The 17,738-nt window shown below is 42.0% G+C and overlaps 1 protein-coding gene across 3 annotated transcripts in view; it reads left to right on the plus strand.

The window, feature by feature from the left end:
* Positions 1-17,025, plus strand: part of rtn3 (reticulon 3) — a 33,013-nt gene extending 15,988 nt beyond the window's left edge. For 2 of the 3 annotated variants that reach the window (XM_020594926.1, XM_020594927.1), the window contains 6 exons: positions 7,103-7,310; positions 8,249-8,387; positions 10,354-10,423; positions 11,313-11,359; positions 13,328-13,386; positions 13,481-17,025. In XM_020594926.1, the coding sequence (XP_020450582.1) occupies positions 7,103-7,310; positions 8,249-8,387; positions 10,354-10,423; positions 11,313-11,359; positions 13,328-13,386; positions 13,481-13,529 (572 nt within the window). In that variant the 3' untranslated portion in view covers positions 13,530-17,025. Of the gene's footprint in view, positions 1-6; positions 1,912-7,102; positions 7,311-8,248; positions 8,388-10,353; positions 10,424-11,312; positions 11,360-13,327; positions 13,387-13,480 lie in introns of those variants that run through there. The other variant, XM_020594925.1, reaches the window with a different exon arrangement.
* Positions 17,026-17,738: the final 713 nt, after the last annotated feature.

The raw sequence follows: 17,738 nt of genomic DNA on the forward strand, positions 1-17,738 counted from the left end.
AGGAAAAATCTGATGTCCAGGCTCAAGCAAATCTTGATTCAGAGCTTCCAGCCTCACCTGCACCTCCTGCAGGATTCGACTCCTCCTTTCCCCCTGGCTCCCCACAATTTAACACGGATGCTAAAGAAAATGTTTTAGATGACAAGAAGACCATGTGGACTGGAGATCTAGAGGCAAGTGAAGCAGAGAGTTCAGGAGAATCAGACGATACTGTTATTGAAGATGGTGTCACAGTTCCTGCATCTGTTCCCCCTCCATCTTCTGATCCAGCATTTTCAAATGAGTCTGCTGCTGCCTCAGCAGCTCCCATTCCTCCCACTGAGGAAAAGGAGACCCCTCCGCCAAAGTCTGAGAGGAAGCTAATGCAGGTTCCAACAATCAATGTTATTGAGACAGATGAGCCAAATTACAGTGATGAGGAGATGGCGCTTGAAGCAGAGGAAGAAGATGAATATGAGATTGTAAAAGAGTTGTGTGGAGAGGCTCCAAATATCCCAGAGCCAGAGGACAGTAAAAATGAACCATCCAAGACACGCCCCTTAGAAATTGAATTCATGGAAGGCTACTCTCCTCCATCATCCCCTGTGGACTCTGATGATGAATATGCTCCCAAACATAATCTATTCAAATCTCTTCCAGAGACGGTCCTTCAGGAAGCTACAGCAAAACCTGAGGTCCTACACAGTTCAACAGTTTCAAAGGACTCAGCTTCAACCTTTTCCCAACAACAATCTGAAAAAGCACAGACTACTTTCAGTAAAGTCAGTGATGAACCATACTCTTTCACAGTCAAAAATGAAGAGGTGGACTTCCCAGACAATGATGACAAGTGGTCTGATGAAGCACAAAGTGTTCTAGTCAAGCCTTGCAAGACTGATCTTGTATTCAAAGAACCAGCTTGTCACACCCATTCAACAGTGGTTGAAAAGAGCAACAGTGCTGTGACAGTGGCTTACATGGAGACATCTGTTTCTCAAACCAGCTTCATGCAACGTGACTTATATGATGGACAGTCATTTGATTATGATTATGATGTATCCTCCCCCTTGGATGATGTTGGTAACAAAGGGCTAAACAATGCTAAGGACCAGTTTCATTCTGATCCTTCTGAAATCCATATTGAAACACTGGATGCAAGCACTGCACAAAATAATGTTCCAGAGGACAGTCAAAGTCTGGATGACTTCACTACCCTGAATTGTGACGAAGCCATCCCCAAGCCATTTGGTCAGCCGTCTGTGAGAGAATATCCTCAAGAACAGTATTCTTATTTCCAGAGCGAGACACCAAGTAGCATCAGTGAGCAAGAGAAAATGACCATGGATATTGTTTCAGATAATATGGGAAATGGAAACTCGCTCCCAGCAAAAAAAATTGAATCAGAGATCCAGCAGAACGCTAAAGAAGGTCACCATGCACATAACACAGCAAGCAACCCAGAAAGCATTGACCCTGACGGTTCAGTTTCTGAGCCTACAGATAGCTTTGTGGAGTTCATGCGAGAGTGCCTGAAATCAAGGCAGGATAAAGAACCTGACGATGTGCACCAAAGTGTTCCCTCCAAGACGAAGCTTAGTAAAACTGATTTTCTGCCTTCCCAGTCCTCCCCTACCATGGTGATGGATCTTGAACAAGAACAGCTTACTCTCAGTGCTCTCAAAGAGCTGGGCAGCAGTCTAGAGGAGCAAGAGGAGGTGGTGGCATCTCTCCATCAGAAGGTTCCTGACCATGATGAGGCTACATCTGTACCACAGTCTTCCTTTACCTCAGTTCCTAACCCTCTATGTTCCCAAAGCAGCCGTAAATTTGACAGCACATATTCCAATGAGGTAGAAGCCACTGACGAATGGGTGACTGAAGCCTATCATCTTGCTGAGCATGTCTTGACAGCAATACTAACTCACTTATCAGGTAACCCCTCTTCCTTTTGGGCAGTAGGCCTTCTAACCTCATGCAGTCACCTCAGCAAAGGCCCTTTCTTACTGGCACCATTTCACTTCTGGCTCCTTGGTTTTCCTTTTTTATATGTTGTGCAGAGCTAGGGAGCAGCTGTGCATGGGACATGGGGCTCGACCCCTTCGTAACAGAGTAGATCTAGTGCAATTAGCTGTTATCCTTAGCTTGTTAACCCATGGCTTTTGTTTACCCTTGGATTACGATAACCTTAGCTGTGTGTACTTGCTACAGATATTGTTCAGGATTACTCTCATACTGTATACACAACTTTTGATATAATCAGTGGATTTTTTTTTAAATGTATTAAATTAAATATAAGCTACTATTGCATAACATGGGCTATAAATGTATTGGACCTGGGTCATTTCTGTGCAGAGTCTGCATGTTCTCCCTGTACCTGCGTGGGTTCTCTCCAGCTTCCTCTCACAGTCCAAAGACATGCAGCTTAGGTTGATTGGTGACTCTAAATTGCCTGTAGGAGTGAGTGTGTGTGGTTGTTTGTCTACATGTCAGCCCTGTGATAGACTGGCGACCTGTCTGGGGTGGACCCCGCCTCTCGACAGGTTGTGTTGGCTGTGTGAAGCCTATTTCATTTCCCAAATGCAAAATCTGTTGTATCATTAAAATGCCAAAAATAAATAATTAGTTGGAATGTTTAGGTTGAAGAACCAGAGTTTGCTGTTTACGCATCACTCATTGTTGCTGGAAAACTCAGTTTTGTTGATTCAATCTGTCATGAGCACATTTCATTATCATCTGACATGCACTAGCGTGACCCATAGTAAAGATTATTAGAGCATGATCACACGTGCAGCCTCAAATGTCAAAAAGCGGTTGGGTAATTCGAGCAGGTGTTCTCGTGTCAGAATGTCTAAATGCTTGATCACCATGAAAATGGCACAGACTGTTCTCTTTGGAGAGAACCACCTTTGGGCTTGCATGTAATGCTAAATGTCACTTCAGATAATTATATAATAATAATTATATAATTGGATATGATATTGCTTACCCCTGGTCCAGGTTTTAGGATATTGTGGCAGGTATACAGTATATTTACATACAGTCAGGCATTTTACTGGCAGTGTATTAACAGAGGTTGTCAGAGTATAGCAGCCAAACCACTGTGTAGTGCACTATATGGACTGCATATGGTCTAGTGATCACCACTCCATTTGAGCTTATAACCCTCTCCTGCCCTCTGTCCTTTAAAGCTCGGCAGTGGTCCACAGATAGAGTGGGGGTTTAACTATGGTGGCTAAGTTCTGGCTTGCAAGAACCTTGGAAGTCACGCAGCACAGTCAGTCCCCAGTGTCAGGTTTCTATCTTCATGCGACTTTCCATAGCGCACGTAATGAAAGCCATAACATAATAATGAGGCATGTTAAAAAAAATAATAATAATAAGTGATGCACAATTGTACATTAAAAGGCCACTTGTGTATGCAAGTTAGTTGGGTGCAATGGCATGTACTCAGGTTTCAGGCAAGATGCCATGGGAACTTGGTATTCTGTCTGGTCAGCCTTTGCTTGTTCAATCCTCTCGTCTCCTGAATATGAGAGCTGTTTTAAACCAACCTGTTTGCACACATCACCACTTATTTAATGTTCATTCAAAGTTGACCAGAGTAAGGCCAAAGTACTGAAGCATATTGAGTTACAGAAGCCAGTTCTGAAGTACCCTCACCTTTTCCTCATGTACAAATGTTGGTATGCAACCAGTAATCCTCACACATTCAGTGGTACATCTGCACGTGCCGAGTACACACCAGAGAACCGAGTGTAGTGCTGTAGCAACCAGAAACTAAGGGAAAGTGTGCAGAAGAAGCATAAATGTCAGTTTGACTTCACTGTAAAGCAGTTACGTACATTGCCCTATGAAGCGTGTTTCCAAAATGGGATATTAATGACTGCTGAAAACGAAGCTCTGTTTTATGTCGTCATCTATAGAAGAGCTTGTGTTGTTGAATCCTTCCTCCCTGGCCATGAGCTTTTGCTATTTTGGTGCTCCTTTGCAGCACCGCTCCACAACTCGGTAGCAAAAGCATTTCTCTGCTTTTCTTTATGGACCAGTTCCACTACCAGACTTGTTGTCAGGGCTTCAAAGATTAGTTTAATTCTAGTGTACATTTGTTCGCAGATTTGTGTTAATCCTCTGTGTGAAGATTGTTAATGTGGAGGAAAGGCACATGTGAATACTGGAATCAAACTGAACTTGTATTAGTGTTTGCCATTTGGCTGCTCATTAAGCTAATGTGGATCGTTTTATTTCTCTCTCTTTCTTTTGTGTGTTATCATTTTGTCAGAAGCAATAACTTGTGCCAAAATTTGTAATGGGGTCAAATGAAAAATAGGCTTGTTACTTAGAATAGCCTTACAGCTGATCATTCTGCTGAAACAGGATCTCATTGCTGTTAATCATTTATTTTTTTCTTATTCATGATTCTTTTGGTTACATACACTAATTAGTTTAGGCCTGTGGTTTGTAGGTCAACTAACAACCACAGGCTATGCTGCTAACTGACATGCGCCACTTCAAAAAATGGAGCATACTGGGGGGGCTACAACGAGATAGGTGAAATGTGACTTGCCGATATAACTCGAAACCTATTTCACAAGTAGTTAGTGTACAGTGAGGCTCATTAACCTTCTGCATCGACTATAAATCTAAATTCGGTATTGGAACATGATGAGTTAGACTTATCACATGTAATTGCATACAAAGTGTACATGTGGTTGTCCTCTGTAGTTCTAGAGGCCTACGCTGTCAGCCCACTGCAGCCTGTTTCCTCTCAGGCTGTGTGTGTGTGTAGCTTTAAGAGCAGCACACAGCCACGGTGAAAACAGGCCACTGTGCCTCAGCAGCCACTGGGACCTGAGCACAGCAGAGCTAGGGTGACAGATAGATAATGAAGCAGGGTTGTCAAGCTCCAGCTGCCTCCCTGTGGGTACTGGCAGCAAAGCATGCTGGGAGGACGCACACACACCCCTGCGGTGCAGGGTGAGGAAACCCCACTCATTGTTGCTGTCAGATGAAAACATTACATTACATCACCACTGTGCAGTTTTTAAAATCAGTCATTAAAAGTGCTTTAAACCAGTTTCTCCCTGAATATTGTCGACTCACCAAGATGGTAGGTGAAAACAAGGTTTTCACGCAGTCCGACTGTACACTCAACAGAATCAGTAGAGCTCTGTTTCTGCTGCTGCTTTTCTCATTCTTGTAAACCGGTTCAGCTCTAGCTTTGATGAGAATTATTACTTAACCTGTTAATAAACAGTATGTGCAAAATGAGCAGATAGCTGCAAAATATAAGAGAAACACACATGTCAGATTAAATGCAAAACTACAACAAAGGATGTGTGACAGTGTTGTCAAAATAACATTTGCCTGCATTTACTGTGTGGCTGCACTAAATGTGACATTGGTCACAGCTAATATTTGAATGTATGAGTTAATGCCTATATATTGTGTGTCAACAAAGTGGGTACAGATGAGCTATAGTGAGTAGAGGCCTCGTCACAGCAGAGAGTGGAGTAGTAAAGCTTATTTATTCATCGCAGAAGAAGCTATGTTGAAAACCAGTCCACGATAGCACTCCAAAGTACCAGACATTTGGTCGAAGACAAATATTTGTACCGTCAAGACTGATCAATGAATGTAAACCTTTTGTGGAGTAGTTCATTCTCTGACGGAGCATGGTTGTAGGAGCACGGGTGGTGCAAACACCACAAATAGGTTATGATTGTGCCCTCTTGCTTGTTCTTTAGCACTCAGCCACATTAGTGGTCAGTCGTGTTAGGACAGACTAGAACCACCTGCCAGCCTGATTGCTTTCAGTATAAAGTGACTGATACATCTGTCTACAAAATTTTGTATTAAAGATGCACTAAAAATACAGTTGTCATGGTTACCAGATTGTATGCACAGGCATCAATAATATAATCACTGGCCTCCAACCTGCTGTAGCCTATAATACTGTATTAGCAGTTCCCTGATTACAGCTGATATTTAATGTAGTTCAGTACAGATCATACAGTTATGAAGCCCATGTTATGTTTTTAATGACACCTTGTACGGCTGTACATTTCAGCTCTGTTCTTCTGAGTGGTCAGTTTTGAGGCTCATGCTCCTACTGTAGATGAGATGTCTTACACAGTACACTTCTCACTGCTTTAAATCCCAGGTCAGTCAGGGAAATGGAAACAGCTACAGGAATTTAAATTCCCTCTGCATTCCATGTGGACAAAGGGGCTAATTAGAGCCAAAATAGAGCTGGTAGTGGCTCACTTGACCTAAAATGTGACTGAAATTCCCCAAGACAACAGAAGTCTTTGTTTTATGTAGTGCAAAAGATGTTACGAGGTTTTAGCTGAGGGCTCAACTCTAGCTGTGGAAAGGCAGTTGCCCTTGTGACAAAACAATCAGTTTTCATTTTTGTGTGATGTGTGAAGCCTGTGCCCCCGTTAAACTAGTTAGAGCACTGAGGTCTGGGCCATCCCTGAAGCATCAGCCCATGTGGCTTCTCCACCATTTTTACACAAGAGGAAGGAGTGGCAGTGTGAGAGTGCCAGCCCATTTCAGCATTAGATAACCACCACGTATAGGAAACTATCATTTCTGCGTGCATGACTGCTCACAGGACATGAACACAAATATGGAACAGGCATCGACGGCCTCTGTTAACCTTGGCTGCAGATGCCAGAGATTTATGGCTTGGGTTGACATACAGAGATACAGGGCAGGGCAAATACAAATATTTTCCCATTAAAGTAACGACTTCTGTAATAATTTGTGCTGTATTCAGTGCCTTTCAGCAAACTGCTTTGTTTGTTCCTGCTGGCTGTTGTCTGAGATCAGCTTGATTTAATTTTAGAATTGACTGTTTTGAGCTCTTTTAAAATTTGTGACAAGATTAAAAAGTCCTCTAAAGCAGAACTTAAAGCATTTCCATTGAACTGTTTCATATTGTTTTAGCAGTGTAATCATGAAATGCTCCCCTTAACACCACATTACATGGTAAACTCATGGATGTGCTGAAGTTTTACCTTGTTTTTAAATGGAAAAAAATGATAGGATTCATGATAATTCATTGTAAACCAGTCTAAGCAAACTAACATCTCACTCCTTTCCTTCCATCCCTCTGCAGTGAAGGATCTGATCCACTGGCGAGATCCCAAGAAGTCGGGCTTGGTGTTCGGTCTGTCCTTGCTGCTGCTGCTGTCGCTGGCAGCCTTCAGCGTCATCAGCGTGGTCTCCTACCTGCTGCTGGCACTGCTGTGTGTCACCATCACCTTCCGCATCTACAAGTCTGTGGTCCAGGCCGTGCAGAAGTCTAACGAGGGGCACCCCTTCAAGTAAGACCAAATGGAACAAAGTCAGTACTACTGTTCTGATGACTTGAAACACTCATGTCTCACTTCAAGTGTGGACTGAGTGACATTTCACTTCAGTAGTGCTTACACAACACTTGCGTCTAGCTTCCAGTGTGTTTTACCAGTAACATCTGCCATATAGATTTGGCATCGCTAAAAAGCGACAACTTTAAACACATTAATTTTAAGAGCTTAACATTTTCAAAACTGTTTTTGCCTCCTGAATGAAGTGAAAGCATGAGGCGACTGTATATACACACCACTTCAGTTTAGGATTGAATCCTACATAAGTCATAACCTTTTCTATGCTTGTAAACTGTCACTAATTTTTGTTATTTGTTGCTCTCTGTAGCCAACATGTTCTATTATTTATGCTTTGTAGGCTCATGTAAGGCTCTGGTGTACTGTAAAAATACACTGCCTTCCTGGGATTTGCCATGTTTTCACTATTAAGCTACTGTCAGCGAAACATGACACTTCCTGCTTCCATGTCAACCTAAAGCACCTTGCCCTTGGAGCAGTTGAAAGCTTTTGATATGAAATATATGTGCATTGAACATGGCAAAGAAGCAGCAACTGGAAATAACTAGTGAATGAAAACGGTTACAGTTAAAGAAGAGACAACAACTGAATACGGTGAAAGCGTCCGGTGTGAATTGAAAGCAGGAAATCTCTTTATGTCAAAGCTAAAAGCTGAGCCATTCATCTTAATTAACAACCCGATAAACATTATTGTAGTTAGTGTGTGCCGTGTGGTACCAAAGCATGTTTCTTATTTGAATGTGAAAGCAGTGAAAGTGAAATGAAAGCCCCGGGTTGTGGTTTCTTCCTTAAATACTTGGTTGTGGATTGGAGCACACTGAGCCTGAACACTTAGCCTCATTTTGTGCTCACCCTCCCTTTCTCATCCTTCTCTGCAGAACGCTGATAGATAAGGATGTCAGCATCCCCCCAGAGACCTTCCGCAAGCACGTGGACGCCAGTCTGACCTACATCAACCGAGCCCTGAAGCAGATGAGCCACCTCTTCCTGGTCGAGGACCTCGTGGACTCCCTGAAGGTGAGCAGCTACAGCCCTCACTGGCCACCGCTGTCCTGAGTCATTATCATTTAGAACTGAACTTAGAACTTAGAACTGAAAACTTTTGAAGACACCCTCTCCTGGGTGTAGCCTTTTTATAGCTGATTACAGCTATAAAAAGTAACAGTAGTAACTCAACATGCCATCAGAATAAATCCCCATAGTTCTGATTATATTGGAACACGACTAAGGATCCTGACTTTCTATCCGATCACGCTGTTTATCCAGCTGTCATGAAACACACGTCTGTCTCACTGTGATTCTGTCACTTAAAATCCATGGTCCTGACATTCTGCTGTCTGTGTTTTGCAAATCTCAGGTACCATGTTGTACCAAAGTATGTTTCCATCCCTGTTAAAACTGGGTTCAGCTTAAGATATTAAGGGATGACACATCCTGATGAGTAAACAGACTTCAAATCAAGTCATAGTTGGTCAAGAAAATGTCTTCACATCACAAAAGCATAACTTCAACAAACGCAGAGCCTGGTGCTTGCCAGAAATTCAGATACGAATCACAGCAGGGAATCCATTTCAAAGAATAAACAGAAATATAGACAAATGTGTGTAGTGGCGTAGACTGAAAAACTGCAAAGTGCTTCAAGGCCTTGGATGCTATTTTGGGCCACCGAGCAGCTTGTTCCAGCTTAGCCCTGCTATGGATGCACTGCTGGCACTTAAACTTGTAGCTCAGCTCATGTTAACATGAAAGAAATGAACTGTAGCAGCACCGTGTCTTCTGTTGTTGAATGTCCCACAGAAGATTACTTCACTTTCCTACAAACACAAAAACGAGGACAGCCCCACTGTGGCCATTTGCATCTAATGACATAGATGCAAATGTCTCAGTCTGTGCAATAAAGTGGAACCACAAGGAAGAGCATCTTACCAAAATTCAGGTTCTGAAAAGGCCCCAGTGAAAGGTTGTTAAATAGACTTTAAAAAAAATCAGCTCACAGCCACAGAGCTCTTTAGTTATCTAGACTGGAGAAACCTCTAAGGTGTAAGGCGGACAGGGATCTGCCAGAACTTGGCACCAAATTATCCAGTGAGAATACTGGTAGAAGTCACCCCTCCCTAGTGCAACAGAGGTACAGGACAGACAGGCAGCCTGACAGTCAGGTTCATTCTGTACACACTGTCACGGCTCTGAGAAGAGGTTGGATCAATGAGAACACCCGTTTGGGTGGATCATGGGTGTGGAGAGCACCGAGTTGCAGCTTTGGAACCAGCTTGTTCACAAAGGTTTAAGGCTGCTTTGTTTCTCTTATATAAACGTTTTCAGTAGTGAAAAGGTGTGGCCTGTAGATTAAAGTGAATGATTAAACAGGCTACAGACTCACTAGACTACGTTAACCACTAGCAGAAGTGTTCCATCACGTGACGAGCTGCAGACAGGAAGAGAAACTGATTCAAAAACAAATCCAACATATTTGACATGGTGAAAGATATTCTGTCATCCTGCAACTACTTTTCAAACGTTGCCTGCCCTGTACACCTAGCGCCGAATAGCAGTTGAGACAGTTGCGGTTATTGGTTAACACAGCTTAGCGAGGAAAAGGGAGAGTTTAGTTTGATGCAAGGATCTGCCTGCTAATGCAAACAGGGCAGAATCATTGTCACATTAGACAGATCGCACGGGGATCTAAATCGCCTCACGAAACAATTTCCAAAGTAGCTTAGCGTCCTAAAGTAGCTTTAATACACACCTCCATGATGCTTTCGTTGATTTAACTCCTAGCGCTACTTAGCTTTTGTTGATGTCATAAGCTGTGGGCTTCACATGCTTCTTCCTACATAGTAATTCATCCCCCATCAACAAGATTTTCTGACCTTCACTAGTTTGCATTGTTGAAAGTGATTTGCGATCTCTGATAAGACTTCAACCTGTGAGATGCTTCACCTGTCTGAGCCCTGTGTGCCTCTGTTGTCTGTTCTCTCCCCAGCTGGCTGTGGTCATGTGGCTGTTGACCTACGTAGGAGCTGTCTTCAATGGAATCACCATTCTCATCCTGGGTAAGCACCGCGGCAACCAAGGAACATGCCGCATTCATCATGTCTCAAAGTGTGACTGCTCCTGTTTTACCCATTGAAATGGACATCTGAGTTTAAAGTGAACCAACCACTTTGTCTTTGCTGCTGGTTCACTGACTAACTCCTGCAGTAATGAAAACGTGGTCAACCAACTGTCCACAGATTCAGATTATGGTTTAAGACAGTTTCGTACAGAAGGATACACAGTAATGCTGTTAGAGGTGCAGTATGTAAGAGTTTTAGACAGATTGTGATAGACCGATTGATCGGTTCGCTGGGGTGCATTGGTCAACTCCTGTGGTCATTCTGGAGACAGTAGGCAGAGTTGATGTTACATTGAGCTGCTCTGTACTTCAGTGGGAGTTGACAAAATATTACAAACACTAAGTCAGTCTCATGCACACAGGACATACCTGGTTATTAAGTTAGTTTTGGACTGAAAGTCCTAATAAGACTGCCATGCATAGCACCAAGCTAGATGCAGTGGATCTTTCAAAAGGACAGTAAAACAATAACATCGATTCAGGCTGAGGAAATAAACTGTTGATAACATCGAAAAAATCGATTCAGGCTGAGGAAATAAACTGTGCTGCACATGTTTTAACAGTCAGAGCACCATGCGACTGGACCAGCTGGGCTTAAGTCTTCATGAAATCTGGATTGTGCTTTAAGATTTTTCTGAATGGTTCAGCAAGATTTACAATGGTGACTTACTGCAAGTCCTGAGTCCAACGTGGCACATTAGATGTTTGACCTTTGTCACAGCACTGGAGGAGGTGTTTTGTGCCTTACAGTATATGAAACTGCAGATTTAGCCATTAATGTGTGAATCTAGCATCCTCACACGTCTTTGTTTCTCTGTGCCACCCAGCTGACATCCTGCTCTTTGCCGTGCCTCCGATCTACGAGAAGAACAAGGTGAGTGCGTGACCCTCTGTCCCAGAGTCCCCCACCCCCAAAGAGCGGCAGTGACAACAGTGGCTACCTAACACTGCAATCAGCAGTGAGCTCACTGGATGACTAGTCTAGACACTGAAGGCTTTCTGCATCTTTGTTGTTGTTGTCCAGTGTCCAGTTGCTGAGGACATGAAGTCATTGCACTATTGGGTCCAACAACATGGCCGTCAGCGTCACAGTGATGCACATCATGTTACAAGTGTGGGGCATTACACTCATTAACAGTTTGATGCAGTTTACTGGGACTGTCATTGGTTTATGGTTACTTAAAAAGATTTGTCAGCGAGTCCTGGCACAGAACTAAAGCTCAGACTAATGCACTCACAGTGGTTGTTTTGGTTTTAATGCTCAGTTGTCCCATGCTGAGATTCAAACATTACTCCCAACAGTGAAATGGGTGGGAATTTGGGCCGCTTCTGTACTGTCAAGCAGGTAAAAATATGGCACGTCAAACTGCAGCTCGACATGATGTAGCTGGTAAAGGTTTATGATGCACAGCTGTATTCTATCTATGTTTAGTCAGGACGGTATTTGAAAAGTTTTCTAGGGTTTGTTGGTGTTGGCGATAGTCAGCCTGAGCTGTTAAGAGAGTAGATGATAGTAAAGGGTTGTGTTGGGATGGGTGGCTGCAGGCAAAGAGGGGGTGGTCCTGGGGCACTGGAACACACTGAGCTTAGTGAGAGGGAGCCCACCTGATGACTTTGTAGATCTGCCTTCACTCTTACACCCACACAGAATTTGAATAGATTCAGAGGGGTTGTTACTTCAATTCAATTTAATTTTTTTGTATAGCACCAAATCACAACAAAAGTCATCTCAAGACACTTTACAAAGTAAGGTCTAGAGCTTAATATCATTATTGTTATTATTATTACTTGGTGTCTTGGCCGACCAGGAAACGACCTGGTCGTTTTCGTTTGAATGACAGTCTTGGTAGAACAGTTCCGGTGGCTGCATGGCCCTCAGGTGTTTGTCTGCCAAGCCAGTTGGGCCAGCCACTGTATAACTTGACCAAATATAATGCAGATTATGTATGGTACGATAGGCTAGGGTTGGAGAATAGTGTCTCAGATAAAGGGGTCTATGAAATGATTGTATGTACATTTTAGGTTAGGATTGGAAAGTGTTGTGACTTATTATGGGGCTCTGAAGATTTATGACCCATGGCCTGACGCCCCCTTTTTGGGGCCAGATAGTGGGTAAACAGCACTTAATTTGAATACTGAGCTTCCAAAGGAATGCTCACCCTTTCTTTAGCACATTTACAGTTGAAGTCAGAAGTTTACATACGCTGAGGTTGAAGTCATTAAAACTTTTTTTTTTTTTTTTTACTAAATTTGTTCTGACATGCCTGAGTGTCCTCCCATTTGGACATGCCCACAGTACCTACACAGTAAGGCTTCCAGGAGGCCTTACCACAGTGAGGGAACCTAGATCAACAGGTAAACTGAGAACTGCATCAATCTGAATCATGTTCTTATTCTCTACCTCACCCTCTTTCATGGCCAAGATCTTGAGACATTTGAAGAACTCCCTCAACTGGTTTTCAACTCTCAAAGGGTGAACATACCATCATGTAATACTCAGAGGTGCTCACTCTCCTCCAAACTCAGCAGCAAGCCTCCCCAGTGTGCACACAGGTTGATAAAGCCAGCAGAATCACAATATGAGATCCTGAGGTCACCCCACTCTCCAGTCCTCAGATTTTTGTGTATGTGTGTGTGAGAATAGAATTTGCATTAAACACCTTTGTCTAATCCCCACTGGATGACTTTCCTCCAAGAATGTTAACACAACCGTCACTGTGGTTTCTCATGGACTACATGGCTCATAATAGTTGCTCATGGGTCTCACTACTTGATAAGTGAATTGTTTTTTGTTTATTTTTCTAAATGATATTCATCCTTCTCATGTTTTTTTTCCTTCCAGACCCAGATTGATCACTACATCAACCTGGCACGTACTCAGGTCAACAGTACAATCGCCAAGTAAGTGAATCTAATCTTCAGTGAAAGGGTCTTTGACACAATCATCTTTTTACAGATTATTGTATTTCACCCTTGTTGTGTTTTTCTCTCCCAGGTTGCAAGAGAAACTTCCCGGAGCTATGAAGCGCAGCAAAACTGAATGAGCAACCTCCTCCAGTGGAAACCTTCACATCACCATCATCCTCATCTCCATTACCACCTTAAGACCCCCTTACCTTCTCCCAGTCCTCTCTACTTAATCCCCACCCCAGTCTAACTCCTCCTCCGTACTCCATCTACCATCTCCACCCTACTACACTGAACCTTGCTAGGTAGAAAATCTTTGAGCTACTCAATATTCAATGTAAAACTACTGCGCAGCTTAACTTTCAAGCATTAGAAGAGAAATGTGCCTGTGCAAACAGGAAGTGTGTCACTAGCGAGGAAGTGATGTAATGCTGCGGTGGACCCCACCCGTCCGTGGGTGTACCACAGGGAATGGAGGCAGGGTCGAGTGAACTAGACTGAATCTATGACCTGGTTTGTTGTGTACAGCAAGCAGGAGGTGGATGATGGCTGTTTGTCACAAAAGAGCTAATGTCTGTACTTTAAACTACACATTTCCTTGAAGGTAAATGGCTAATCTAAGCTGGAAACGTAAAAAGAAAAAAAAAAAAAAAACACAAAAGATATTTAAAAAAAATAAAAATAAAGGAACAAACCAACATTGTGGGTGTTACTGTGGCTAGTCTTATCCTGCTCTCTTGCTCTACAGCCACTGTATGGATAGATATGAGTTAATTTTTAGAAGCTGGTCATGGGTTGGCTGTTACTGATTGGCCTGTTATTGAGTTTGCTTCCATTCACGTTACAGGCATTTCTGTTTGTATGTTTCTGCAATGCACTGAACTTTTATTTTTTTAAATCCATGACCAGGTTGAAATAAAAGGATTGGAACGCTGAGCCAGACGTGATAATTTGGTCTAGTTCACCCTCTTTTGATCAGAGGCATGTTTGGATCAGTACTCTGTATGTATATACACATTAAGACAACTGCTGTATGGAACACATTAACCTCGCTTTTTGTATCAACAGAAGGTTCCCTCATTTACACTAGTCCTGTCACCTGTTCAAGCCACAAAGTGTTGACATCTCACATTCACCTGTAAATTTTGATTCTCCTTATCACTACTTACTATTATTGATATTAATTATAGGATGGCTGCTTTGACTCCCTATTAGCTTGACAACAGCATTGTAGGAGTTAAGTGTCATTGAACCTCATGATTTTAAATTGGGTCTTTAAGAGACCTTCTGAGAAATGGATTCCTAATCGTTTGAGGGGTGAAGAAATATCCCCCCTGATGTGTTGTCACACCCCCAAATCCCAATGTGTCTTCCCAGCTTGCTGTTGTTTTTTTGTTTTTTTAACTGTGGAGTCTAGAATTGTGCTAAGACATTTTACTCTAAAACAAACACAAAGAGAATAGTAACAGAAGACACGAGGTGCACTTATCTTTTTTCCAGAGCTTTAGAGTTCAGAATAAAGCTAGTAACCGGTTTGTTAGCTGGCACACATCTTACACATATCTAGATTAAAGAGGTCAAGTCAAATTGAAAATGTAAATGAACGCAAGGCATGAATTATGTTGGAATATAACAGACACACAAGTAAATTGAATAACTACATTTAAAATTTGTTAACTAGTGATTTTAAAACTAGGACATTTTAAACTTCATGTTTAAAGCTCAGTGCAATTTGTTTTTACATGTATCAGTATATTTATTCCTATTTAATACAGTAGAATAACTTCTTTTGGCACATTTTAGACCCCGTACACAGCTCAGCAGCAACCTGAGAGGTATGTCAGATATTAGGGGTTGATATAACAAAATTAGGGGGTGCCATTTTGCATAAAGACTGTAGCTGGGGAATAAAAAAAAAGCAGTTTTCACAGTGGTTATTAATTAAAGAGCTTTATCACTTTGTTCTTTGACTGCTACGAAGCCCATGACATGTTGTGTAAGCTGGAAACTGATTCTCACCCTTCACATAGGCTGTATCATATTCTTGACCCTGAATTTTTTTTTTTTTTTAGTATGATTATTACTTGTGATTGTTTCAGTGGTGTTTCTGAGCTCAGTAAAACCATAGTCATATATTAGCACGATGTCTCCATATTTTTTTTAAAGGATGAATACATAGAAATTAAAAAGTATGTTACTGTCCATTTCATTGCACCCTAACATACGTTTGCACGGAGTACGTGTCTCCTGAATCCTGAACTTGTTTGGCCAACAGTGGCAGGTCATCCTTTGACTGCTTCTGCTACTAGTCGGACATTTGCCTGTGTGCTGAATGTCTTCTCTGGTGGAACATTCCTCCTCATGCATGCCCTCCACTGTGTGTCATCTCACTGTGATTGCCCCATAGATGTCTTGGTTGACTCTTCGTGCACAGTGTCCTGTTCAGACTGGGTGTTAAAGCCAAAATATGCAACATAGCTGTGGGAGATGCTAGCTGTTCCCCTGCTAACCCCGCAGTTGGGCAGGCTGCAGTCCTGACAGCAAGTGTAAAGGGGGACTTGGGCCTGAGAGCAGACTGATAATCTTATTATGCATCCTGTTTATTTATTTGAGCGTGAAGAAGCTGCATATTGTAGCTTCAAAAGGCTGCATTTCATGAGAACCACCAGAGTGCATTTTTAATAGATTTTTGGTTTCCATAAATTGTTTATTCAAAGGATCACTTAACCCAAATACAAAAAACAGTGTCTGCCACCGGCACACACCAGTCAACCGGACTTACTTAAAAGCGTCATAGTTGCATTTGTAACCATTTTATTTGCCCAGGTCTTCAAATATGTTTGCTTCCACCTCCACAGTTGAAAGTGTCCTTGTTTTTCCCGGATAAACATTCAACAGTTTTTAGACGGTTTCTTCGGTAGAAAGTAGTAGTAGGGAAACTTTTCACAGTGAGCTGCACAAACTAAATTCCATTAACATCTATTGAGGCAAATAAGACAAAGGGTGCAAATGTAGCTGTGCATTTGAATCCTGGAAGAATAAAATAGAAAAAATAGACTAGATGCAACTTGAGGTAGGTTTTGTATTTGTGTTGTGCTGACCCTTTAATGTTCAACCAGTTACATGTAAGCTGACCCATGCTGTCGGTCGGACTTCACCCTGCAAACGCTGGTTAGCTTTTCATATGCACTGCACCTTTAAGTGAAACTTCAGTTCAGGAAAGGCCATGTTATTGTGCTGCCAAGGCTAAATAGATCAGTACTAAGACTTGTTGTCTGTTTATTTCTTTAGAGTTTAATATATAATGTGAATAAAAGTCCAATCCATCTGAACCTGCTCTCTCACAGCATGTTGCTTTTCTCCTTTTCCTGATTGTCCCTCTGTATGTTCACTGGTTATGGGAGTGTGTGACAGGAGTGTGTTTGGCCTCACTTGTCTCTGACGAGTCTTGTTTTGCTTTTGGCTGTTCACTGGTATCTAGAGGTTGTTCACTAAAATCAGTTCTGTTTTGTATTAGCTATAACTTGGTTCCAATTTTTAAAGCTTTGGGAAAGATATTGCAGAAAAAAGAAAAACTATGTGGTCTCTGTACTGATGTGAAAGTGAAATTAATAAAAACATCAAAGGACCATGGTTCGGTCATTCTGTTCATGTCTCTGTGTCAAGGGCTTGTGAAGACCTTGAGGAAAACATTTTCCCAGCAGGCCTGCAGTGGGGGAGGGTAGTGGTTTAGAAATGTATCCAGATGAAATATCTAAAATAAGATTTGACTGGAGAGGCTGCTGTCCTTTATGGTGTTTGGGTGAAGAGAGGATTATAGTCTCTAATTTTAGATTGATCCAGTATAGTAAAACCATAAAGTAGTAGTAGTCACTTGCCCTGTTTAAGTCTACGTAGAGCGAAATAGAATCACAGCCACAGCTGTAAATACTGAAGTGTCATAAAGTTAGCTGCTGTGTTATAGGGTACATTCTGGATACCAGGGTGGGTGGAACACTGGGCTCTGCTCTTCACACCAGGACCTGTTAGGTTAGATTTTTGGCACTTTTAACATAAACCTGGATTTTTAGGCTGTGGAAAATTTGAAATTGTCAGAGTAAATCAAAAATGACTATATGTTGAGACATGAAGTCAATTCTGTAGAGCCAGGATAGCTGAGAAAGGGGTCAGTTTAGCTAGCTAGGATCACATAAGCCTGGATTTGATTTTGATTTGATTTGATTTATTCTTTCAAGCATATAAAACAGTTGATATAACAACACACATTTTTACACACAATCCAATAACAATTTGCTTATACCTAATACATGCTTGAATGGAGTAGGAAGAAGTCAGACTTATCCAGT

Source organism: Monopterus albus, unplaced genomic scaffold (genome assembly GCF_001952655.1).
Source record: "Monopterus albus unplaced genomic scaffold, M_albus_1.0 scaffold25.1, whole genome shotgun sequence".
NCBI lineage: Eukaryota > Metazoa > Chordata > Actinopteri > Synbranchiformes > Synbranchidae > Monopterus > Monopterus albus.